The sequence below is a fragment of the Bufo gargarizans genome, chromosome 5, assembly GCF_014858855.1.
Source record: "Bufo gargarizans isolate SCDJY-AF-19 chromosome 5, ASM1485885v1, whole genome shotgun sequence".
NCBI classification, from domain to species: domain Eukaryota; kingdom Metazoa; phylum Chordata; class Amphibia; order Anura; family Bufonidae; genus Bufo; species Bufo gargarizans.
The window spans coordinates 106,102,475-106,128,934 of NC_058084.1; the positions used below are offsets into that span (position 1 = coordinate 106,102,475).

The 26,460-nt window shown below is 42.4% G+C and overlaps 1 protein-coding gene across 5 annotated transcripts in view; it reads right to left on the reverse strand.

The window, feature by feature from the left end:
* The window catches only part of DNAJC5B (DnaJ heat shock protein family (Hsp40) member C5 beta), a 206,692-nt gene that overhangs the window by 12,251 nt on the left and 167,981 nt on the right, over positions 1-26,460 (reverse strand). For all 5 annotated transcript variants that reach the window (XM_044295271.1, XM_044295272.1, XM_044295274.1 and 2 more), the window contains 2 exons: positions 9,072-9,285; positions 6,677-6,851 (listed from right to left, as the gene is read on the reverse strand). In XM_044295271.1, coding sequence (XP_044151206.1) covers positions 6,677-6,851; positions 9,072-9,285 — 389 coding nt within the window. The remainder of the gene's footprint in view (positions 1-6,676; positions 6,852-9,071; positions 9,286-26,460) is intronic.

Sequence of the window (26,460 nt, forward strand, 5' to 3'; positions counted from 1 at the left end):
CCTCCTTTTAACAGGTCAAGTGTGCCATTTTAACCCAATCAGCCTGACATAATGATCTCCAGTCTTGTGCTCGTCAACATTCTCACCTGAGTTAACAAGGTGATTACTGAAATGATCTCAGCAGGTCCTTTAATGACAGCAATGAAATGCAGTGGAAAGTTTTTTTGGGGATTAAGTAAATTTTCATGGCAAAGAAGGACTATGAAATTCATCTGATCACTCTTCATAACATTCTGGAGTATATGCAAATTGCTACTATAAAAACTTAAGCAGCAACTTTTCCAATTTCCAATATTTATGTAATTCTCAAAACTTTTGGCCACGACTGTATGTATTCTGTATTAAGAATGCTATTATTTTCCCTTATAACCATGTTATAAGGGAAAATAATAAAATCTACACAACACCTAACCCAAACCTGAAGTCCGGGTTCGGGTCTGGGTACCAAACATGCCGATTTTTCTCACGCACGTGCAAAACGCATTACAATGTTTTGCACTCACGCAGAAAAAACACAAACATGGAACGCAATCGCAGTGAAAACTGACTTTAGTTTTAGTGTCACAATCTCACCATTTTCCCTAAACACACCCTGAACGCATCCGGCCCCAATCCGCAACGCCCGTGTGAAAGGGGTCTAACAGGGTTGACTGGTATGGAAAGTGCTTTTCTGATGCTAGACAAGAAACAAGATAATCTCAGGGTCCCTCTTCAAGGACACTCTAAGGGTGCATTCACATCACCGTTTAGCTTTCCGTTCTTCTGATCCGTCAGAAGAAAAGATAGAGAAAAAACTGGATCCTGTAAAAAACAAATTCTGTTGCATCATTTGTCATCCGTTTGAGCCATTTCCGTCTGAGATCCGTTTTTTTAAATGGAAACAAAAGTACTGCATGCAGTTTTTTCCCATGTAAAAAATGGATCTCAGACGGAAATGGCTCAAACGGATGACAACTGATGCAACAGGATCAGTTTTTTTACTGGATCCAGTTTTTTTTTTCTCTCTCTCTCTTCTTCTGACGGATCAGAAGAACGGAAAGCTAAATGGTGATGTGAATGCACCCTAAGCTGTTATTAATAGAGGAAACCACCACTGATTGCCACCGATGGATATCCCTGGTCCTCCAGTGCGAAAACCACTCACTGCAGCTCCTCTCTATTCTGGCTCATAACAGTAAAATATAGTAGTTTAAAGGTATTTAAAACCCAAAATACTTCAGCATTCAAGCTGCAGTGAATGAATATGGACTAAGCTGCTATATGTATTTCATATAGTTCACATTACATATGCCCACGGCCTGCCATTTCCCAACCTACAAAGAATGTGGAGAAAGACAAAAAGGCAAATCTAACTGGCGTCGGGTACCACACAAAGACCCCATTTTGGGGTGGAAATGTGTTGTGCAACATTGTGTATCAGTATATATTGTACGAAGGCGCAAGGGTCTGTCATTGACGGAAGGTATGTGTCACCAAGATTCCTGGCCTCGGTGAGGTAAGAGCCGGTAATTTCAGTGCTGGCTGACATGGTTTGGCTATTTAGTATGGCTGTAAAGTCGATCCGGGCCGGCTCTTACTGGGAGCAGCCAAAGTACAGGGTGGGTGGCTGCTCCCCACGTTCCAGGCCGGGTCTTTGTTTGGGCTATAAAACACAGGCAGCACTGTCATGTGGGAGGAATTTACTCCTCTCTGACAGTCAAGCTCTGTTCATCTCTGTGTTGGGAACTGTGAGTTTGGGCCTGGGTAAAGACCTGCTACCTTGTTGGCGTGAGAGTAGGTGTCACCGCCAGGTCTGTGAGAAGTTTGAATAATTGTGTACTCTGCACACCTTGGATCCAGTGAGGGTGCCTGTGAGAGTGGTTTAGACAGTATAAGTTAAATCCACGGCACTCCAAGAGTTGATGCAAAAAAAGTAATCTCATTTAATTCTTAATAAACAGAATGCTGTTTGGTATACATCCAGTGCAAATTCATATACATATAGTATTTATGCCATATCAGATAGAGAAATATATCCCGAACGTTTCGGTCTGTGCGACCTTCTTCAGCGGGGTCTAAAGAGATATATAACATGCATAGAATGTAATTACACAGATTTCTGAGTATAATAGACATGCTGTTTAAGTTAAGAAAAAATTAAGAGCAAAGCAGCGTTACACAATTTTAAGTCCTAATGGTGAATCTAAAGGGATAGGGGGTGAAAAGGCACACAGGGTGAGGGTTAAAAAGCGAAAACCACAGTGGGCACAGGGGTCAGAGTTACCTATATAGATAGTAGTTTTGAAAGCTGGATTAGCTTATAAGTAAGTATTCTCTATGTTGCCATCACTCTATATCGCAGTATAAGGCAAGGAGGTCCTGACATACCTGAAGGCAAGGAGAGTATAGGCGTGCGCTGGATGTGGATTCAGGGTGAATCTGGCGCCCTTTTTAATCCATGTATGGGCGGCGCTCCACGATGACGTGTGAGCGTCTGTGTGGAGTGAACGCACGCGCCGGAGTGACGTAATCGAGCGGCGCGCTTGGTGATGACGTTGTCTTGTTGTAGTAGGCTTGCTGGAGCGAGTGTATCTCCCGTTCGGGAGGAGGAGCGTGCGTCCGGACGTCATGCGTGCGCCCGCGCATGCGCATATTGTCTCTTGATTGTGGTGTGGGCAAGGGCAAAACGGGAGTATCATGGGGGCTAATGAAATCGTGGAGGCGGCTGTATATCACATGGCGGAGATATGGTCAAACTGTAATGGATGGTAGCATCTAGATTTATCTCCATTTTGTGGTGGTTGCTCGGTCACTCAATATAATCGTCAGATAATAGTTACCATTCTGTGGTAATCTTTAGATATACATTATATGATCAAAAATCAAAATTCAGAAATCAAAATTCAAAGAATGTAGATAGCAATACATCATAAGCATGTCATAGTGGTACGGTATATAACCATGATTGTATTTATATATACGAACAGAGTGCCATAAAGGAGGAAATATCATACAAGGTGGTTGCAGTTATGATGCATTAGGGAAAGGAAATATTAGTAATGCGGATACAGGAATATGGAAATCTGGGAAAAACTGCTAGCATGGGTTGAGATAGGGGGGGGGGGGGTTTGGGGTGGGGAAAGGAGGAGAAGGGGGGGGGTTTGGGGGGGGGGTTTCCTTAATGAAAAAGGGTACCCGTTTAAACCCCCCCAAACCCCCCCCCCCTCCTATCTCAACCCATGCTAGCAGTTTTTCCCAGATTTCCATATTCCTGTATCCGCATTACTAATATTTCCTTTCCCTAATGCATCATAACTGCAACCACCTTGTATGATATTTCCTCCTTTATGGCACTCTGTTCGTATATATAAATACAATCATGGTTATATACCGTACCACTATGACATGCTTATGATGTATTGCTATCTACATTCTTTGAATTTTGATTTCTGAATTTTGATCTTTGATTTTTGATCGTATAATGTATATCTAAAGATTACCACAGAATGGTAACTATTATCTGACGATTATATTGAGTGACCGAGCAACCACCACAAAATGGAGATAAATCTAGATGCTACCATCCATTACAGTTTGACCATATCTCCGCCATGTGATATACAGCCGCCTCCACGATTTCATTAGCCCCCATGATACTCCCGTTTTGCCCTTGCCCACTTCGTTGCCCACACCACAATCAAGAGACAGTATGCGCATGCGCGGGCGCACGCATGACGTCCGGACGCACGCTCCTCCTCCCGAACGGGAGATACACTCGCTCCAGCAAGCCTACTACAACAAGACAACGTCATCACCAAGCGCGCCGCTCGATTACGTCACTCCGGCGCGTGCGTTCACTCCACACAGACGCTCACACGTCATCGTGGAGCGCCGCCCATACATGGATTAAAAAGGGCGCCAGATTCACCCTGAATCCACATCCAGCGCACGCCTATACTCTCCTTGCCTTCAGGTATGTCAGGACCTCCTTGCCTTATACTGCGATATAGAGTGATGGCAACATAGAGAATACTTACTTATAAGCTAATCCAGCTTTCAAAACTACTATCTATATAGGTAACTCTGACCCCTGTGCCCACTGTGGTTTTCGCTTTTTAACCCTCACCCTGTGTGCCTTTTCACCCCCTATCCCTTTAGATTCACCATTAGGACTTAAAATTGTGTAACGCTGCTTTGCTCAATTTTTTCTTAACTTAAACAGCATGTCTATTATACTCAGAAATCTGTGTAATTACATTCTATGCATGTTATATATCTCTTTAGACCCCGCTGAAGAAGGTCGCACAGACCGAAACGTTCGGGATATATTTCTCTATCTGATATGGCATAAATACTATATGTATATGAATTTGCACTGGATGTATACCAAACAGCATTCTGTTTATTAAGAATTAAATGAGATTACTTTTTTTGCATCAACTCTTGGAGTGCCGTGGATTTAACTTATAAGGTCTGTGAGAAGGTCTGTTAGACGTTCTTCTCTACCTCTTGCATGACGTTCTTTGTTTTGGTTTCACTTTTTCATCTCCTTTCCTTCTCCCAGCTGTCACCTATTTACATTAATTGTCTCCCTTTATATTCCCTCCCATACTGCCTCACTTTGCGGTTTATATTTCTTCCTGGATGAGTTGTTGGAGCCTGTTTCTGCTGATTCCTCAGTTAAGTCTGTTTCCTTTATTTGTGTTTCCTTGCTGGCTTGATTCTAGGTGACACTGACTCCGTCCGTAGTAAGTGCAGGGAGCCGGTGGTCGTGTCCCCTCACTATTATAGGGTTTTCAGGTGTCACATAGTATTAGGTACGTGGACATGCTATTGTCTACCATAAACACCTTTGCATGGGCATAGCAGTCAGGGAGAGCTCTAGGGGTTTTATAGGGCTCACCCATATGCTCCTTAGTTTGGGATCAAGCCAGTCGGATGTTTATTTATAAGTTCCAGCTTTCTGCAACACCATTCGTGACAGTAGGTGGTTTCTGCTATGTCCAAGGACTTCTGCATTGCTGCATGGTGTGAACAAACACCAGACTCAAGGTGACTGTTTTCCTTAAAACTGACTTTTTGTTTTGCTTATCCTTATGTGTGAATAAACAACGAACTGTTAAAGTTAAAGTCGTTGTTGTTGCCTCTATACTGGGTCTGCAAGCCTGTCTACCAGGGCAAATCCCCACAATTGGTGTCGGATGTGGGCAAACGCAGGCCCTCAAGTTTTTGTTTTCCCCGGCACAAGTGCATGTCCTACATTAAGCTGGCAAGGTTACGACCCATGTCCCCTGACAAAATGGAGGCGGTCATGAAGGCCCTGGTGGAGGCTAACTAGCAGCAGTGGGAGGCTAACAAGCAGCAGCAGGAAACTAAACAGCTGCTATTGCAACATGTGATGGCATTGCAAGCGGCAGGAGCATCTCTGAACGTCCCCAATTCCCGCAAAGCTGTCCGTGCAGCGATCCTTAAGATGACCTTCTAGGATGACGTCAAGACCTATTTGGCGGTGTTCAAAAAGCTGGCCATGAGGGAAAAGTTACCCTGAGACCAGTGAGCTGAGGTCGTCGCTCTGTTCCTGGCATCTGGACCCCAGCAAGTTTTTTTTTTCGATCTCCCCGATGATCAAGCGGCCGACTACCTGACCATAAAAGGTGAAATCCTGGCAAGACTGGGGGTAAATGTGTTGGTCCGGGCCCAGCGAGTGCATCAGTGGGAATTCAACCCGGTTAAACCCGCCAGACCGCAGTATTATGACCTGTTACACCGTTTGCAAAAATGGCTGCAGCCTGACGTTCCAGACCGGGTCTTGGTTTGGGCTAAAAAAAACACAGGCAGCACTGTCAGGTGGGAGCAATTTACTCCTCTCTGACAGTGAAGCTCTGTCAGTCTTTGTGTTTTCTGCTATGTCCAAGGACTTCTGCATTGCTGCATGGTGTGAACAAACACCAGACTCAAGGTGACTGTTTTCCTTAAAACTGACTTTTTGTTTTGCTTATCCTTATGTGTGAATAAACACTGAACTGTTTAAGTTAAAGTCGTTGTCGTTGCCTCTACAGGTGAAACTCGAAAAATTAGAATATTGTGCAAAGTTAATTTATTTCAGTAATACAACTTAAAAGGTGAAACTAACATATGAGATAGACTCATTACATGCAAAGCAAGATATTTCAAGCCTTTATTTGTTATCATTTGGATGATTATGGCTTGCCGCTTATGAAAACCCCAAAGTCACACTTTTGAGGTACCCTTTGCTCAGAGGATATGGATTAATTAGCTGACTAGAGTGTGACACTTTGAGCCTAGACTATTAAACCTTTTCACAAAATTCTAATTTGAAGCGGCATTAATGCAATTCCTTTTAATTTGCATTACTGAAATAAATGGACTTTTGCACGATATTCAAATTTTTCGAGTTTCAACTGTATACTGCATCCGCAAGCCTGTCTACCAGAGCAAATCCCCACAATATCCATTTTATATCCACGATCATCTGGTCGTTATTGGGAAGCCCAAGAACAAATTAGCTGCCTTTTCATGGTTCTCCACACTCATTTGGACATTTTTTTTGTCAACGTCAAGTTTTTCATTTTTTCTGGTACACAATATAAATTTGTATATTTTATTATGTAATTAATAAAGGTGATATTTATTCTATTATATATTGTGATACTGTTCTTCATATCAGTTACATCACCTGCTTCCATGTCTGTTTTGATCTGTTCTTCCAGGTCCTCGGGTGACACATAGTACTCATAATCTTCTTCCGCTGATGATTTCGGTTTACATTTTCCAAAGCAACAATTGCAGCAACAGCAGAGACAGCAACAAAAGTAACATCCAGTCAGAAGTCCACAAATAGCGAACAACCCCTGGTGACAAAGACAGATCCAGTATCCGACCAGAGGAAATTGTAGTGCGTTAAATCAATAGTTGGAATTAGGCTTCATGGACACTGCAGAGCTCTGTGATGAAGTCTGTATGGCTTCACATGGAGTCCCCTGTAGATCTGTACTACAGAGTCATAACCACTTTGTTTGGCCTCATATAGTGCATGACACGCAAGTAAAAGTGTATAGCACCATATGAAGTTTGGACATACAGAGGTACAACAGAGCCCAACAGAAGTCAATAGGTGTCCTATTAATTATGTCATTGTAAAACTAGAAGATTGTACAGAGCTGTAGTATAGCCAGGTGAATGGGATCTCAAAGGGGTTGTCCAGTCATTAGTAAGTCATTGCTTATCCTCAGGACAGGCCATCACTAGCTGATCGGTGGTGTGAGGGAGAGCGGGTCCAGCATCGCGCTCCCCCACTGATTAGCTGTTGAGTGTAGCTCCATCACTGGAAGACAGTGCCAAAACTAAATCGCACCGTCAACATTGTAGTGGAGGAAGCTCACTACTACAGCACTGCACCAATTGACTTTGGTGACAGAGCTCCCGAATCATCTAGATGACCATAATTTACTAAAGGATGGTCAACCCCTTTAAACATTAGAAGACAGGATTCTACTTTTGAAGCTTGCATTAAAGGGGTTGTCTAATTTCAGCAAATGACATTTATTATGTAGAAGAGGTTAACACCAGACACTTACTAATGTGTTGTGATTGTCCATCCATATTGTTTCCTTTGTTGGTTGGATTAATTTTCCATTCTCGTTTCCATGGTTATGACCACCCTGCAATCTGTCATTGGTGGTCGTGCTTCCACACTATAGGAAAAAGCACCAGCCTCTCTGGAGGCTGGGACCATGGGAGCACGCATAGGCAGGTGTTTTTTCCTATAGCGTGCAAGCACGACCACCACTGACGGACTGCAGGGTGTTCATAACCATGGAAACAAGCAGTGTATAATGTGATGGAAAAATGAATCCAACCAGCAAAGGAAGCAATATGGACAATCACAATACATTAGTAAGGGCCTTGTATTAACTTTCTCTACATAGTAAATGCTATTTGCTGAAGTGAGACATCCCTTTAAAAGGACAGTCATATGACACCTCAGGTCTGTCCAGGATAGGAAATATCTTAAAAAGGGCATATTGAAAAAAAAAAATTTTAGGATGCAGAAAATCCGTACACAATATTGGTCCACTGCTGCTCTGCTATCTGAGAGATATTTAAATTAATTGAACACAATAAAGGTTAGGCTGAGTTCACATCACCATTATTTTTCCATTCTTCTGATCAGTCAGAATAAAAATAAATAAATGGATCTTGAAAAAAACTGAAAAAAAAAAACAACGGATCCTGAGCATCAGTCATGCACATTCGGTATCCGTTTATGCCATTTCCATCTGAGATTCGATTTTTGGGCAAAAAAATAAATAAATCCAGTAATAAAAGAAGCGTTACCTCACTGATCCGCTGCCATTCCTATGCTTACCGGATTCCTGCTGGACTGCATTTCCTTGTCTCGTCTCCAGGGGCAGACTGGGAACTTAAAGTGGCCCTGGAAAATATACTAAAAGTAGCCCTGTTTTGTAGTCGGGTTCCAAATTGATGGAAGGTAGGGCCAACACAAGTAGGCAGGACCCGCAATACCATATTGTGACATATTATTCCACCCCAACAGAGCTAAATACCACAGTCCATCACAAAATACATCCCCAAAGACTTCCACTGGCCGGCAGTGAGGAGGGCTCAGTCGGCCCCAAGAGCATTGGCTCCCCGGGAAATTTCCCTGTAAGGTCTATGGCCAATCCGCCCCTGCCTGTCTCAACATGTAGGAAATAGTAGAAAACTTTGGCTCGGCCAATCACTGATTGAGGTAGGTCATCTCTGTGGCCAGCAATTGGCTGACCAGGCATTTCCTGCATTTTAATGTGTATTGAGACGAGACGGAAAACGGAGAACGGAGACAAATAGGGACCAGGTAAGCATTGGAGTGGTAGTGGCAGAAGTTTGCTAAGTAATGCTTATTTTGTTTTTTAACCCATTCTGTCCCTTTTCTAAAAAGTGATGTCTCCTTTAATGACAAATTATGGGTGAACATTTTCAATCTAGAACTGTCATGAAGACACTCCGCCAGATCCGGTCAACCCCCATGACGTTTTCCATACAGTAAGCATTGTTTTTAGTTTGTTTACCTTTGCCCACCAACTAGACAGCATGAAATACGTGTTAACATTTTCTTCTCCAAACTGTTCGGCAACGTACAATCCGAGGGAACCATACTTGTCATAAATATTCCTCTTAGATATGTCAGATAGTATGGAGTGAGCATTGTTAATCTCTTTAAATGTTTCAGCTGCCTGGGGATTGTCAGGATTTTTGTCTGGATGATGCCTGAGAGCCAGTTTTCTGTCATCACGAGGAGAAGACACAAATGAAACATGTGTTAACATGGTAGAAAAAATAAGTAGAGTACATGTATTCATCTTTTTTATAATCGACACCGCTATCTACAATATCAGCCGACGGTAAAAATGTTTACTTTACTTACCAATCAACACAAGTCTTTTCCCTTGTGGCACACTAGAGGTCTGCAATCACATGCATCTCAGACTTCAAGTCATATACTACGGACTCTAAGGCCTCATGCACACGACCGTTCCGTTTTTTGCGGTCCGCAAACCGCAGATCCACAAAAAACGGAAGCCGCCCGTGTGCTTTCTGCAGTTTGCGGAACGGAACTGGCAGCCCATTGTAGAAATGCCTATTCTTGTCCGCAAAACACACAAGAATAGGACATGTTCTATTTTTTTTGTGGGGCCACTGATTGGAGCAACGGATGCGGACAGCACACGGAGTAACACTGTGGGGACTCCAGGTTGGGGGATGATGATAGAAAAGTGAGGACACTAAGATGTCTGTGTGTCACACTCTGCAGAGACGAGGTGGCTGAGAGAAGTGTGCGGACTGAATGGAGAAGATGATGACAGAGAAGATCTACATTGGAGGAGACGTCACCTGGAGGCCCCGGATGTGAGAGGTATGTGCTGCTGTATATGTTCAATGTTGCTATTTTATGTTTTGCATATGAGAAAATGTTTACAATAAAAATGTTTTAATTAAATGTTCTATTTTACTATTTTTATTATTTGGTCGAAAGACTGATTAGGGGAGGGGGGATTGTGACGGGACTTCTGTAGAATATCTAGAATTAGCTGGTCAAGTAAAATGTTGCATGCAACAGTCATTAACCCCTATTTCCCCTTAAGGACTTGGCCATTTTTTGCAAATCTGACCAGTGTCACTTTAAGTGCTGATAACTTTAAAACGCTTTGACTTATCCAGGCCATTCTGAGTTAGTTTTTTCGTCACATATTGTACTTCATGACACTAGTAAAATGAAGTAAAAAAAAAATCATTTTTATTCATAAAAAAATACAAAAATTACCAAAAATGTGTAAAAAATTGCAAATTTCCAAGTTTCAATTTCTCTACTTTTATAATACATACCGGTAGTAATACCTCCAAAAATACGTATTACTTTACATTCCCTATATGTCTACTTCATGTTTGGATCATTTGGGGAATAATATTTTATTTTTTGGAGATGTTACAAGGCTTAGAAGTTTAGAAGCAAATCTTGAAATTTTTCGGAAATTTTCAAAAACCCAATTTTTAGGGACCAGGTCTGAAGTCACTTTGCGGGGCTTACATAAGAGAAACTACCCAAAAATTCTAGAAACTACACCCCTCAAGGTATTCAAAACTGCTTTTACAAACGTCGTTAACCCTTTAGGTGTTCCACAAGAATTAATGGAAAATAGAGATACAATTTCAAAATTTCCCTTTTTTGGCAGATTTTCCATTTTAATATTTTTTTTCCAGTTACAAAGCAAGGGTTAACAGCCAAACAAAACTCATTATTTATGGCCCTGATTCTGTAGTTTACAGAAACACCCCATATGTGGTCGTAAACCACTGTACGGGCACACGGCAGGGCGCAGAAGGAAAGGAATGCCATACGGTTTTTGGAAGGCAGATTTTGCTGGACTGTTTTTTTTTTTACACCATGCCCCATTTAAAGCCCCCCTGATGCACCCCTAGAGTAGAAACTCCAAAAAAGTGACCCCATTTTAGAAACTACGGGATAGGGTGGCAGTTTTGTTGGTACTAGTTTAGGGTACATATGATTTTTGGTTGCTCTATATTGCACTTTTTGTGAGGCAAGGTAACAAGAAATAGCTGTTCTGGCACCGTTTTTATTTTTTGCTATTTACAACATTCATCTGACAGGTTAGCTCATGTGATATTTTTATAGACCAGGTTGTCACGGACGCGACGATACCTAATATGTATACTTTTCTTTTATTTATGTTAAGTTTTACACAATGATTTCTTTTTTGAAACAAAAAAAATCATGTTTTAGTGTTTCCATAGTCTGAGAGCCATAATTTTTTCAGTTTTTGGGCGATTACCTTGGGTAGGGTAATTTTTTTGCAGGATGAGATGACGGTTTTATTGGCACTATTTTGGGGTGCGTTTGACTTTTTGATCGCTTGCTATTACACTTTTTGTGATGTAAGGTAACAAAAAATTGCTTTTTTTACACCGTTTTTACTTTATTTTTTTTTACGGTATTCACCTGAAGGGTTAGGTCATGTGATATTTTTATAGAGCAAGTTATTACGGATGCTGCGATACCTAATATGTATACTTTTTTTTATTTATGCAAGTTTTACACAATGATTTCATTTTTGAAACAAAAAAAATCATGTTTTAGTGTTTCCATAGTCTGAGAGCCATAATTTTTTCAGTTTTTGGGCAATTACTTTGGGTAGGGTATGATTTTTGCGGGATGAGATGACGGTTTTATTGGCACTATTTGGGGGTGCGTTTGACTTTTTGATCGCTTGTTATTACACTTTTTGTGATGTAAGGTGACAAAAAATGGTTTATTTAGCACAGTTTTTTTTTTGTTTTGTTTTTTACGGTGTTTATCTGAGGGGTTAGGTCATGTGATATTTTTATGGAGCCGGTCGATACGGACACGGTGATACCTAATATGTATACTTTTTATTTTATTTATGTAAGTTTTACACAATAATATCATTTCTGAAACAAAAAAATGATGTTTTAGTGTCTCCATATTCTGAGCCATAGTTTTTTTTATTTTTTGGGCGATTGTCTCAGGTAGGGGCTCATTTTTTGTGGGATGAGGTGACGGTTAGATTGGTACTATTTTGGGGTGCATATGACTTTTTGATCGCTTGCTATTACACTTTTAGTGATGTAAGGTAACAAAAAACTTGTTTATTTATTTAGCACAGTTTTTATTTTTTATTTTTTACGGTGTTCATCTGAGGGGTTAGGTCATGTGATATGTTTATAGAGCCGGTCGATATGGATGCGGTGATACCTAATATGTATACTTTTTTCCCCCCTATTTTGTACCATTTTTTTTTTACTTTATTTGGGGAAAATTAAGTTTTTGTTTATTTTTACTTGAAACTTTTAATTTTGGGGGGAAAACTTTATTTTTTAAACTTTGTTTAACTTTATTTTTTTTCCCACTTTTGGGGGTCCAATCCCTTTTACAATGCATTCCAATACTTCTGCATTGGAATGCATTGGCTGTATGAGTAATACACTGTCCAGAGGGCTGGATCTCACAGGCTCGTCACCAGAAGGCAGCGCGATGCCTTCCTTAGACATCGCGCTGCTTTCCATGCCATCGGGTCCCCCCTACAACCGCATGGGGACCCGATGGCGCCGCAACCGCCAGATAAGGTAAAAGCCGCAAACCGCAGGTCTGAATTGACCTGCGGTTTGCGGCGATCGCCAACACGGGACCCCCCCCGGCATTTTGACAGGATGTCCGCTGAATGATTTCAGCAGACATCCTGTTGCGATTAACCCCCGCCGCGCCGCAATCGCGATTTAAACTTAGGACGTACCGGTACGCCCTGAGTCCTTAAGAACTCGGGAAATAGGGCGTACCGGTACGCCCTAAGTCCTTAAGGGGTTAAATAGGTGGCCGAAGGGCGGGTCAAAGGGCGTGATCAATGGGCAGAGTCAAGGTGTGGGTGGCAAAAATCCTTGCACCAGCCCTGCTTGGATCAAATTCAATGAACAGACAGACCGATACTTTATATCTGGGAAAAGTTGGGTACCTTTTCTAGTCTACACATAATTTATGAAAAGCAATACTATTTGAAATGCTACGTGTCCATATCAGATCAGCATGAAGTACATAACACTTGTGTGCTCTTTGTTGGAACAAAGCAATTTGGCAAATAATTTGATGTTAAAAATATCTAAAAAAATCATTTTTAGCACTAGGCATAATCTAATCTAGTGGAGTCAGGGTTTGAAATATTTGATCAGACATCAAAAGAAATGAAATAAGGAAGAAAAAATTACTTCATTAATTAAAGTCTTAACACAGATGCATCCATGTCATCGCAATTAATTGCAAATTAGACATCATGCTGAAAAAAATACCAAATCAATTTACAATGATAGGATACAAAATAAATTAAGAGGTGAATTAGTACAAAACTACCAGAAAACTATTTCTTCTAATGAAAAAAAATGTGTGACAATATATTAGCATGCATTATCATAGTAATTAAACACTTCAGAATGAATCAGAGAACTCTCAAGTAGTTTCAACAATTCAGCTCCAAAGTAATGCCGTGGAGATATCTACTTAATTCATAAGTGCTCTCTAATATCCTCATAATTACTCATTATGCAGAGTCAACCAACACTGTCAATTTTAACAATGATTGCTATGTAAATATGCCATCGCTGTCTGTTACATTAAATTCAATTTTCTTCAAAGTGAATTTTTCCATAGCAGATTTCATCTTTAGCAAATAAATAATGAGACGCTCATTTATATGAAACGTTTCTTAATGAACTTGTCTATGCAAATGATGTGGTTGGTTAATAAGGCAAGATGTTCTATGCCGCACCACAAATAAGTAAAATACAAAGAACTATGTGCAGACCTGAAATTGTGCTCGACAATCAAATGATTCTATGTACAGATAATACTATTCAATTTTAGAGGCTGTCCAAGATTTGAAAAAAAGAAAAAGGTTCTATATTTCTATATTTATCTATAAAACAGCGCCCCTCTTCTCCATAGGCTGTGTCTAGTATTGTAGCTCAGCTTCATTTGCTTGAATGGGGTAGGGCTGCACTATCAGACACAGTTCATGGATAGTTGTATGTAATATGCCAGGCCCTAGAAAATGGACAATGATGCAAGGTGATATTACCAGTCTATCAGCAGTCATTGTCATTATTCATAGACTGTATATACCTACAGAATGTAAATTATTCTCAAAGCATATAATAGCAACCAGTTTGCTCGGCCATTAGGCTAGGTCTACACAATAACATTTGTCGCGCGACTTTAGTTGCACCAATGTCGCGCAACAATTTTTATAATGGCAGTCTATGGTGTCGTACTGCAACAGTCGCAGTAAATCCATTTGTCACGCAACAAATGTTGCAGTGTAGTTGTGCCCTATCTGTTGCGACTTATCCCTGAAACAAATGTCGTCGTGTAGACCTAGCCTTACAGATCCTGGAATTTCCTCGCTGATTCACTTCCATACACAGCCATACTGGGTATACATGACATTAAATGACATACCAAACACTAAACTGAGGTACTGCACAGACATGACAAAAGTATGAAACTAGAAGAAGAATGAATGAAGATTAAAAGCCTTTCACAGGTATATTCAAATGTAGGCCTGTAGGTGGCAGCCTACATTGGAATATACAGAATTTGTAATTTAGCAATGTACAGTATCCTATTGCTAAATAGAAATGGCAATATGATGATTGCATGTTGTTAGGTAATTGGGATCCTAAAAAAAAAAGGTTAAAAAAAGTTTTGAAAAAATATAAAAAAAATTAAAATACCTAAAAATTCAAATCAATAAACAAAAAATAAACACCATACACATTGCCCCATCCCTAAATGCCTCTACCAATAAAATATAAAAATATTTATGCCATATGACGAACGACGTAAACAAATCAAAATGGCCAATTCCATTTATTCATCACTTCACCTCCCAATAAAATTAAATAAAAAGTGATCAAAAAGTCATACACACTCCAACACGGTATCAATAAAAAGTACAGATTGTTCTTTTCAAAAAAATGAGCCCTTATATAGCTCTGTAGACATAACTATAAAAAAAACTGTGGAGGCCAGAATATGGCGATGCAAGGAAAAAAACTTTTTTTTCAGTATTGAAGCACAAGAAAAACTATACAGGTCCTTTTAAAAAAATTAGCATATTGTGATAAAGTTCATTATTTTCTGTAATGTACTGATAAACATTAGACTTTCATATATTTTAGATTCATTACACACAACTGAAGTAGTTCAAGCCTTTTATTGTTTTAATATTGATGATTTTGGCATACAGCTCATGAAAACCCAAAATTCCTATCTAAACAAATTAGCATATTTCATCCGACCAATAAAAGAAAAGTGTTTTTAATACTAAAAAAGTCAACCTTTAAATAATTATGTTCAGTTATGCACTCAATACTTGGTCGGGAATCCTTTTGCAGAAATGACTGCTTCGATGCGGCGTGGCATGGAGGCAATCAGCCTGTGGCACTGCTGAGGTGTTATGGAGGCCCAGGATGCTTCGATAGCGGCCTTAAGCTCATCCAGAGTGTTGGGTCTTGCGTCTCTCAACTTTCTCTTCCCAATATCCCACAGATTCTCTATGGGGTTCAGGTCAGGAGAGTTGGCAGGCCAATTGAGCACAGTAATACCATGGTCAGTAAACCATTTACCAGTGGGTTTGGCACTGTGAGCAGGTGCCAGGTCGTGCTGAAAAATGAAATCTTCATCTCCATAACGCTTTTCAGCAGATGGAAGCATGAAGTGCTCCAAAATCTCCTGATAGCTAGCTGCATTGACCCTGCCCTTGATAAAACACAGTGGACCAACACCAGCAGCTGACATGGCACCCCAGACCATCACTGACTGTGGGTACTTGACACTGGACTTCAGGCCTTTTGGCATTTCCCTCTCCCCAGTCTTCTTCCAGACTCTGGCACCTTGATTTCCGAATGACATGCAAAATTTGCTTTCATCCGAAAAAAGTACTTTGGACCACTGAGCAACAGTCCAGTGCTGCTTCTCTGTAGCCCAGGTCAGGCGCTTCTGCCGCCGTTTCTGGTTCAAAAGTGGCTTGACCTGTGGAATGCGGCACCTGTAGCCCATTTCCTGCACACGCCTGTACACGGTGGCTCTGGATGTTTCTACTCCAGACTCAGTCCACTGCTTCCGCAGGTCCCCCAAGGTCTGGAATCGGTCCTTCTCCACAATCTTCCTCAGGGTCCGGTCACCTCTTCTCGTTGTGCAGCGTTTTCTGCCACACTTTTTCCTTCCCACAGACTTCCCACTGAGGTGCCTTGATACAGCACTCTGGGAACAGCCTATTCGTTCAGAAATTTCTTTCTGTGTCTTACCCTCTTGCTTGAGGGTGTCAATGATGGCCTTCTGGACAGCAGTCAGGTCGGCAGTCTTACCCATGATTGCGGTTTTGAGTAATGAACCAGGCTGGGAGTTTTTAAAAGCCTCAGGAATCTTTTGCAGGTGTTTAGAGTTAATTAGTTGATTCACATGATTAGGTTAATAGCTTGTTTAGAGAACCTTTTCATGATATGCTAATTTTTTGAGATAGGAATTTGGGGTTTTCATGAGCTGTATGCCAAAATCATCAATATTAAAACAATAAAAGGCTTGAACTACTTCAGTTGGTGTGTAATGAATCTAAAATATATGAAAGTCTAATGTTTATCAGTACATTACAGAAAATTATGAACTTTATCACAATATGCTAATTTTTTTAGAAGAACCTGTATAAATGTGGTAGTGTTATAATCGTACTGAGCCAGAGAATAAAGGGAATGGGTCAGTTTTACCGCACAGGGAATGCCGCAAAAACAAAACACATAAAACTTGGGCAGAATTGAGGTTTTTTTTCCATTCTCCACTACATTGTATGCAATATTAAATAGGGCCAATAAAAAATATAACAAAAGAAGCCTTTATATGGCTATGTGAATGGAAAAATAAAAAAGTTAGGGCCCAGGAAAGCAAGGAGTAAAAAACAAAAATGCAAAAACAAATAATCGCAAGATCGGTTAAAACTACTTTTGGCAAAGAAAAATAATTGCATCTGTGGAACTCTTTCATCTACTGTGTAGAAGCTTGAAAAGGAGATGATTGATTTTCCGAAACAAAATGTAATTTTTTTTTTCATAATATGAGGGTTATATTATATTAATATTGACTGGGGGACATTTATTTTTCCAACAGACTATGTTACTGTATAGTATTTAACAGAAAATGTTATGGCTCTTGGCACCATATATGTTTCATGATTTTATTTAGTGGTGGTCAGATTAATCAAACCATCTGTCTTTCTAATAAGGTAACAGGGGCCAAATCGTGTTGTTACAGCAGTTTCTTTCAAACATTGTTTTTCTATATATTCTATATCCTATTCTGCTGACCTCAATATATATTTGAAGGAGATAGGCAATATACAGTAGGCTTTAAGACTGTGTTGAAATGTATTGTTTCCAACTAATCAAAATGTGTTCCAACATTTAAAGCATTTATCAAACAGGTTTAAAGATTAATAAATTGGAAATTAATAAATTGGTGAAAGGGTTTTTGTCCCACATATACATATTACATTACTCTGTTAGATCATGCAAAACTTAAAGAGGACCCACCATCACCTCTCCTGACGCACCTATTTTAGTAAATAATCCTATTCCACATGAAATTACAATTCTGGAGCATGTTTTATTAGGACTCTATGTTGTGTCATTCTTATGGGGTGAATACTAATGAGAGCTACCATTATGGAAGCGCTCATTAGTACCGGAGAACCGGGAAGAGGAGAAGGCTCTGTTCTCACCGCTTCCTGGTCCTCCGCTGGGCTGTGCTGAGGCTGTGCAAAAGGTGAGGGTGCTCTGTGACCTCACGCTGTGAGCGCCGGTTTACAGCCCAGCCGACGGAGGAGAAGGTAAGAATAGCACTGGGTGGTATGGAGCGGCGCCACACTAAGCAGGAGAGGTAAGTGATATTTTTTTTTTTTATGTCATCTGAGGCATGGGGCACATCTGGGGCAATGGGGGCTGATCAAAAGAGGCAAGGGGCTGATCAAAAGAGGCATTGGAGCTGATATGAGACTGGGGCTGATCAAAAGAGGCTTGGGTGCGAATATGAGACTGGGTCTGGTCTAAAGAGGCATGGTGGCTGATATGAGGCTGGGGACTGATCAAATGAGGCATGGGGGCTAATATAATACTGGAGGCTGATCAAATGAGGCATGGTGGGCTGATTTGAGACTGGGGATCTGATCTGAGGTCTGAATGGGGTCTTATTTATATTGGGGCTCTGAGGTCTTATTGGGGGGTCATTCACTTTTAGGTGTGAGCTGAGGTCTTATTGGGGTCTGATTAACATTGGGGGTCTGATTGCTGGTCTGACCTGAGGTCTAATGAAAAAAAAAATTCTTATTGTCCTCCTCTAAAACCTAGGTGCGTCTTATGGGCCGGTGCGACTTATAGGGCAAAAAATATGGTACTTTAATGAGTGTGAGGATGTTAACAACAGCCCAAGGCACCATAATCCAAGGATACCAGAACCAACCAAAAGTCCAGTAACCAGACCCAAGCAGAGTTTAGCACAGCAGAGAGAAAGAAAGCAAAGTTGTTAATCAAGCCTGTCAGCCCAGCAAAGAAAGAGAGTTACCAAGTATGGCTGCCAGTTTATGCCAAAGCCTGCTGGAACAAAGAGAAAGCCTGAAGGTAGGAAAAGCCTGAATATTGTCTGGAATCAAGTTTATCCAAGTAAAACTGCTGTTCAAGTTCATCATGGTCTGGAATCAAGTTGTTCTTCATCCCCTAACTCAACTATCCCCCTTTATTTGCCTCGAAGCCTAAGACTGGGGTCCCGCTGTATCCAGGTAGGAGCACCATGACACATAGGCCGCACCACACCACTCAGCATTGCTAAACCTGGGACGCAAAAGGGCCACACGTTGCATAAGTGCCTCTTATATCGCTAAAAAATCTACCAGTAATCGTGAGCTATGAAATTCATTAGCTCATTTCCTTACATACAGATAAGATTCTTGTATGGTGGCAGTAGTAGGCACCCCCTACCTACAGGATATTTATAGGTTGCACTCATATGGTGTGCCCACCCCTGTCTAAGGCTCTCTGTTCTTAAAAATCTGGAGTCTTGTCTGCTAGGTAAGGGTTTTTATAATAACACAATGCATGTATTTAAGCTAGTACCATGTAAGAGCCTTATTGAATGGATTTAAAGGTAACATCCTTCCACACTGCGGTAACTTTATTTAGATCTGTAATCTATCACATATTTCAATATATGTAAATGCTTCTGTCGATTTCAGATAGTGCTTCACATGGGAAGCACAAGATGGATGCCTGCAATCACTTGCTGAATGATTAAAGCATTTTTGCATGGCTGCTGGTTAAAAACAGCTGGTGTGTATGACGTCAAACACCTGTATGGAGAATTTAGAAAAAATAGTGCCCCAAGGTTTCACACTGAAGCAGCCCTAAAATGTCATAATATTGCACACTTTCATGGTATGTTACAAAAAATAACAGGTGTAACTTAAAGATTGTTAACACTTTTCCAAAATCTAGGCTTCCACCCGCCAACATATCATTTATAACAATGGTGACCTCTTTTGTGGAAAAGGCATTGGAGTGCAGCTTGGCCTAGGAGCATAGAGATTTGCCAGCCGATGTCTCTCAGGTTAAGGATGCAGCAACAACTGGAACGTCATAGAACAGGATGCATCGCACACGACTGGATCTAATTTTTTGAGGTTTCAGGTGGCTAAAATAATGATATGATATGTTTGTGATGTATGTTTAGCATGTACAAAAGGGAAAGCTGCCAACGTACATGGTGAAAATGTCCATAGGTTTATATTAGCCAGACAGAGGCTAAACGAGTGGGCTTTTGGTCTCTATCTGGCTGGTATACATTGGTATATCATACAACTACATTCAGTACCTATCCTCAGCGTACATCATCAGTATCTGTTTAGTGGGATCAGACTTCTGGCTGACCACCTTTCTGCATCTGAGTGCCATTCTAGTGAATGAGTTGGAGCCACTACACAATATATGGAGCTGTGTTTGATATTCTATGAAGCCGCCGCGCTTGTCTTTGTGGCCCTTCAAACAGCTGATTGGCAAAGGTATTGTGAATCGGAGCCCCACCCGGTCAAATATGGATGACCTATCCTAAATATACTGTAGGTCTTCAATATTGAATTTTTGGAAAGCATCTTTAAATGTCACTGTATTGCATTGTCACGGTGGGGAGTGGGGGAAACCCCCCACCGTGCGGTGTCAAAGGGTAAAAGGGTATAAGCCTGGCCAAAAGGAGTAATAAGGGAGCAGGTCACCTCCTACAGCGTCCATAATCCTTTCCCTGACTCCTCACCGTATGAGCAGACCCCGATGGTTAGACGGCTCATACCCTGGATTCCTAGAGACCCTGAGTCGCCCTGGTAATCCCTCACCAAGGAGCAGGGAAGAGACGACCTGTTCATCCCAGTCATGGAGGAACAGGAGTCTCTATCTGAGGCCAGGCTGCAAGGAGAGGGGAACACATACAGCATTTGGAGTTGGCAGGTAAGCAAAACCCATAACACTTACCTGCCACAGACACACTGACTGGAACATGTGCACAAATGCTGTTGTCCACACCAACATTAAAGGACACAGCACACACCACAACCATACAGGAACCCAGGACACCCATAGCTGCAATAAACGTGAGGCAGGGGAATGTCTAGCAAACATGCTGGACACCAAACATCACCAGCCATGTAACACAACACAAGACATACAACACCCTGAACATAATCCACACAAACCAAAAGATAGGAAGGGAAAGAGACACCACAATAACATCAATGACCACAGGGGTGGCCCTCACTGGACAGATGGTAAAAGCCAGGAACAGTGAACCACCAGCATACACCAAGGCTGGAGGAACCCTGAGCTTCAGGCATCCAGCAGAGGCTAAATAGCCCAAGCAGCCACACCCACACACACCCACACACACACACAAACCCAGTGTTCACAAAACACTAGGGATGGAGTTAACCCTTCCAACACCAGACAGAGGAAGGAAGCCACTTAAAGAGGAAGTGCACACACAAGCATACCAAACCACACGTTATCACCGGCAACAGCATGCATGGCAACCATATCATGGCCATCACCCAGAAGGCCGAGACACTGCCACCGCATGCTTACACAGCAACACGTTGCCGCGGGCAACCGCAAGTGTGGCAGCAGGGTCACAGCGTAAAACAAAGGCCGTGACATGCATCCTTCTATGGTGTTTGATTAATGTATACATTCCAGACATCCACATTAATTTGGGCACCAAAGTGATATGAGCAGAACTTATATGTACAGTACATACTAGTATTATTTATATATTATTTAGATTGTATTATATGGGCAATATTATTTTCAATTAAATTTGTGACAAAAATTAAAGGTGCGCCCTCAGCATTATTTCCTCCGGTGGGCGCCCAATGTACAAAGTCCTACAATGTATCACAGTATCTATAATATGCCCTAATAATGTCAAGCAGGTTGACCAACTAAGGGCCATCCACAATGTCCAACAGGCTGGGGTGATATAGTGTGCAATCAGTGCAAATAAGTGCATTATGCCCTTTACACCTAATGTTATCAAGAGTGCTATCTATGCTTCTTGCTAGCCAAAAAAGATACTTTTTGGATCTTGAAGTAGAAGCAGTGTCATAAAAATGAATTACATTGGAGACAAGACATTGGGATACTATGAGGGCTTTATATTTCCAACACATTTGGAATAACAAGGGCATTAGAGAAAATAACCATCATGCATTGACCCACAGAAATGCACTCATATTGACTAAATACTAGTGATGATCGAGCATGTTCAGCCGAACACAAGTTCTGCTCGAGCATCGTGATGCTTGGCACCAACCGGTGTTTGGCCGAATACTGCGTGTGCTCGAGTGCCATAATCGAGTCTCCTCCCCGCACGTTTGTTTGCTGCTACGCAGACAATAAACATGCAGGTAGGTACTATCACTCAATGTAATGCCGTAGCCATGTTGGTTACTGGCATTACAGTAATTGGCTGTCCGGAATCGTCATCGGGTGCTATAAAGCACCCGATGACACGTGGTTCAGCCAGTCTTAGACAGGGAGAGCTGTGATGTAGAAGGAACAGATAGTGTAGGGCAGTGGTCGGCAAAGTGCGGCTCGCGAGCCACAAGCGGCTCCTTAGACACTTCTATGCGGCTCTTTGGTGCGCAATAATCTCATTGCGAATAATCGCATTGCGAATAATCGCATTGCGATTTGCGGACCCGAAAATTTTATATGAAGGGGCACATAGCTGGCTTTATGTGTGAAGTATGTTTACTACTGTCTGAACTCAAGAAGAAACAAGCTCTCTCCTATTGATAATATGGCCAGCCTCTGTACTCACTGTCACTATAAATGCACTGCAGCGAGCGGCTTCCGGTGCAGCTACATCACTTCCGGGTATAGACTTTTGTCCGGGTATAGAAAAGTGGCAGAACACCGGCCCGCTTGCTGCAGTGCATTCATAGTGACAGTGAGGCTGGCCATTTTGGCCATTTTGTCAATAGGAGAGAGCTTGTTTCAGAGTTCAGACAGTAGTAAAAAAACTTTACACACAAAGCCAGTTACTGTATGTGCGCAGTTTAGGACACATGAGGGGAAACATAGGGCCATGAGGGGGACCAGCATAAGATGCTATATGTGTGTCTTATGCTGGCCCCCCTCATGGCCCTATGTGTCATAGCACACATCCCTGGCCCTGCCTATAACAGTGCCATCCACAGATCTATCCCATAACAGCGTCATCCACTGGTCCCCCATAAGTGTCCTCCACAGATCCCCCATAAGTGTCCTCCACAGATCCCCCATAAGGGTCCTCCACAGATCCCCCATAAGTGTCCTCCACAGATCCCCCACATAACAGCGTCATCCACAGATCCTTCACATAACAGCGTCCTCCACAGATCCTTCACATAACAGCGTCCTCCACAGATCCTTCACATAACAGCGTCCTCCACAGATCCTTCACATAACAGCGTCCTCCACAGATCCCTCACATAACAGCGCCATCCACAGATCCCCCACATAACAGCGTCCTCCACAGATCCCCCACATAACAGCGTCCTCCACAGATCCCTCACATAACAGCGTCCTCCACAGATCCTTCACATAACAGCGTCCTCCACAGATCCCTCACATAACAGCACCATCCACAGATCCCCCACATAACAGCGTCCTCCACAGATCCTTCACATAACAGCACCATCCACAGATCCCCCATATCAGTGCATCATCCACAGAAGCTTTACAGTGGGTCATCCACAGAAACTTAACAGTGCGTCATCCACAGATACATAACAGTGCGTCATCCACAGATACATAACAGTGCGTCATCCACAGATACATAACAGTGCATCATCCACAGAAGCTGAACAGTGCGTCATCCACAGATACATAACAGTGCGTCATCCACAGATACATAACAGTGTGTCATCCACAGAAGCTGAACAGTGGGTCATCCACAGAAGCTGAACAGTGCGTCATCCACAGAAGCTGAACAGTGCGTCATCCACAGATACATAACAGTGCGTCATCCACAGATACATAACAGTGTGTCATCCACAGAAGCTGAACAGTGGGTCATCCACAGAAGCTGAACAGTGCGTCATCCACAGAAGCTGAACAGTGCGTCATCCACAGATACATAACAGTGCGTCATCCACAGATACATAACAGTGCGTCATCCACAGATACATAACAGTGCGTCATCCACAGATACATAACAGTGCATCATCCACAGAAGCTGAACAGTGCGTCATCCACAGATACATAACAGTGCGTCATCCACAGATACATAACAGTGTGTCATCCACAGAAGCTGAACAGTGGGTCATCCACAGAAGCTGAACAGTGCGTCATCCACAGAAGCTGAACAGTGCGTCATCCACAGATACATAACAGTGCGTCATCCACAGATACATAACAGTGCGTCATCCACAGATACATAACAGTGCGTCATCCACAGATACATAACAGTGCATCATCCACAGAAGCTGAACAGTGCGTCATCCACAGATACATAACAGTGCGTCATCCACAGAAGCTGAACAGTGCGTCATCCACAGATACATAACAGTGCGTCATCCACAGAAGCTGAACAGTGCGTCATCCACAGAAGCTGAACAGTGCGTCATCCACAGAAGCTGAACAGTGCGTCATCCACAGATACATAACAGTGCGTCATCCACAGATACATAACAGTGCGTCATCCACAGATACATAACAGTGCGTCATCCACAGATACATAACAGTGCGTCATCCACAGAAGCTGAACAGTGCGTCATCCACAGAAGCTTTACAGTGAGTCATCCACAGAAACTTAACAGTGCGTCATCCACAGATACATAACAGTGCATCATCCACAGAAGCTGAACAGTGCGTCATCCACAGATACATAACAGTGCGTCATCCACAGATACATAACAGTGCGTCATCCACAGATACATAACAGTGCGTCATCCACAGATACATAACAGTGCATCATCCACAGAAGCTGAACAGTGCGTCATCCACAGATACATAACAGTGCGTCATCCACAGATACATAACAGTGCGTCATCCACAGATACATAACAGTGCATCATCCACAGATACATAACAGTGCATCATCCACAGAAGCTGAACAGCGCATGCACTACTTTTTTGCGTTGCAGAGGCACAGCCAGAAGCACCACGGAAGCACTCTGTAGCAGTCATATCCCGGATCCTGGACCCATTGAAGTGAATGGATCCATGATGCGGGCTGCCCACGGCCGTGAGCAGCTCGCATCATGGACCCATTCACTTCAGCATGCGCTTCCTTCCTATATATTTTAGGTTTTAAAAATGTGGCTCTCAAAGTAAATAAATCGTGGTTTTGGCGATATTTAGGTCAGTTGACAAAAAAGTTTGCCCGCCACTGGTGTAGGGAAATTAATTTAATTTTTTGGTTAGGCAGGGTTGGTGTTGGAGACCCAAAAGACCTTTTAAGGGCTATTGTTGTGTCTGGCAGCAATATATATTTTTAGCGCAACCTGTGCTAAATAGCTTGCAATTGTTTGGCTGCTGCAGACAGCGTTATCTGCGCTACATTTCCTGTGTAACGTGTGCGCATCCTAAAAATATCTGTGACATCCAGTGTACTTTTTCCGTAGACAGTGTCCGCTGCAGACAGTTACATTACCTGCACTACATCTCCTGTATAACGTTTGCACATCCTAAATTTCAGTGACATTCTGTTTAATTTATTTGCGCATACACTTACAAAACCTGCGCTACTGTACATGTGACATACTTGCAAGCATATATACCATTTAATATGCAGAAGGCGAGCAGTAAAGGACGGTAAAGTGGCCATGCTACTGACAGTGCACGCAGAGGCCTTGCCCCTGGGCGCAGTGAAACTGTGCCTGCTGCCAGAGCACAAAAAACACACTCATCTTCAGCTTCATGTCCCAGTTTGCAGGGCAGCACAGGGCACCACTCTCGTAGTCATACCCGTGCGACCAGGTGGTCGGCTGGATTGCAGCAGATAATGCTTCCAGTCGGTTAAGCACCACCCTGTCTGCCACAAAGTCCAGTCTCAGTAGCCAAGAGTCTGGTCAACAGACTCCTCAACCTGATACTCTTTCCTCTCACCATGGAGAGTCTTGGCAAACAAGTGATCCCACACTTGGATATTCCGAGGAGCTCTTTTCATCGCCATTCCTTGATTTGGGCCTCTCGCCAATCCTGTTTGAAGAGGGACATGAGGAGATTGTGTGCACTGATGCCCAAACTCTTAAGCATCCACAGTCACAAGAAGATGACGGTGGGGAACAGCAATTCATGTTTCACGAGGTGAATGATGATGAGGATGAGACACAGTTGTCAATAAGTGAGGTTGTTGTTAGGTCAACAAGTCAGGAGGATGACCAGAGTGAGGAAGTGGAAGACGAGTTGGTGGACGATGAAATCACTGACCCAACCTGGAAGGTGGCAAGCTGAGCAATGACAGCAGTACAGAGGGGGAGGGATCCGCAGCACCACAACAGGCTGGAAGAGGCAGTGGGGTGACAAAAGGGAGAAAGCGGGCCACACCAAACAAGCCCGTAACTGTTCCCCGGAGCACCCCCTTGCGGCAATCTCCCTTGCCAAGGGCTAGGTGTTCCGCAGTCTGGCGCTTTTTTGAGGAAAGTGCAGACGATAAAAGAATTGTCATTTTCAACCTGTGCCATACCAAAATGAGCAGGGGCATGAACACTAGCAACCTCACCACCACCAGCATGATCCGCCACATGGCATTAAAGCACTGTAATAGGTGGGCCAAGCGCCTGGGTTCACAATCAGTGTCTGTGG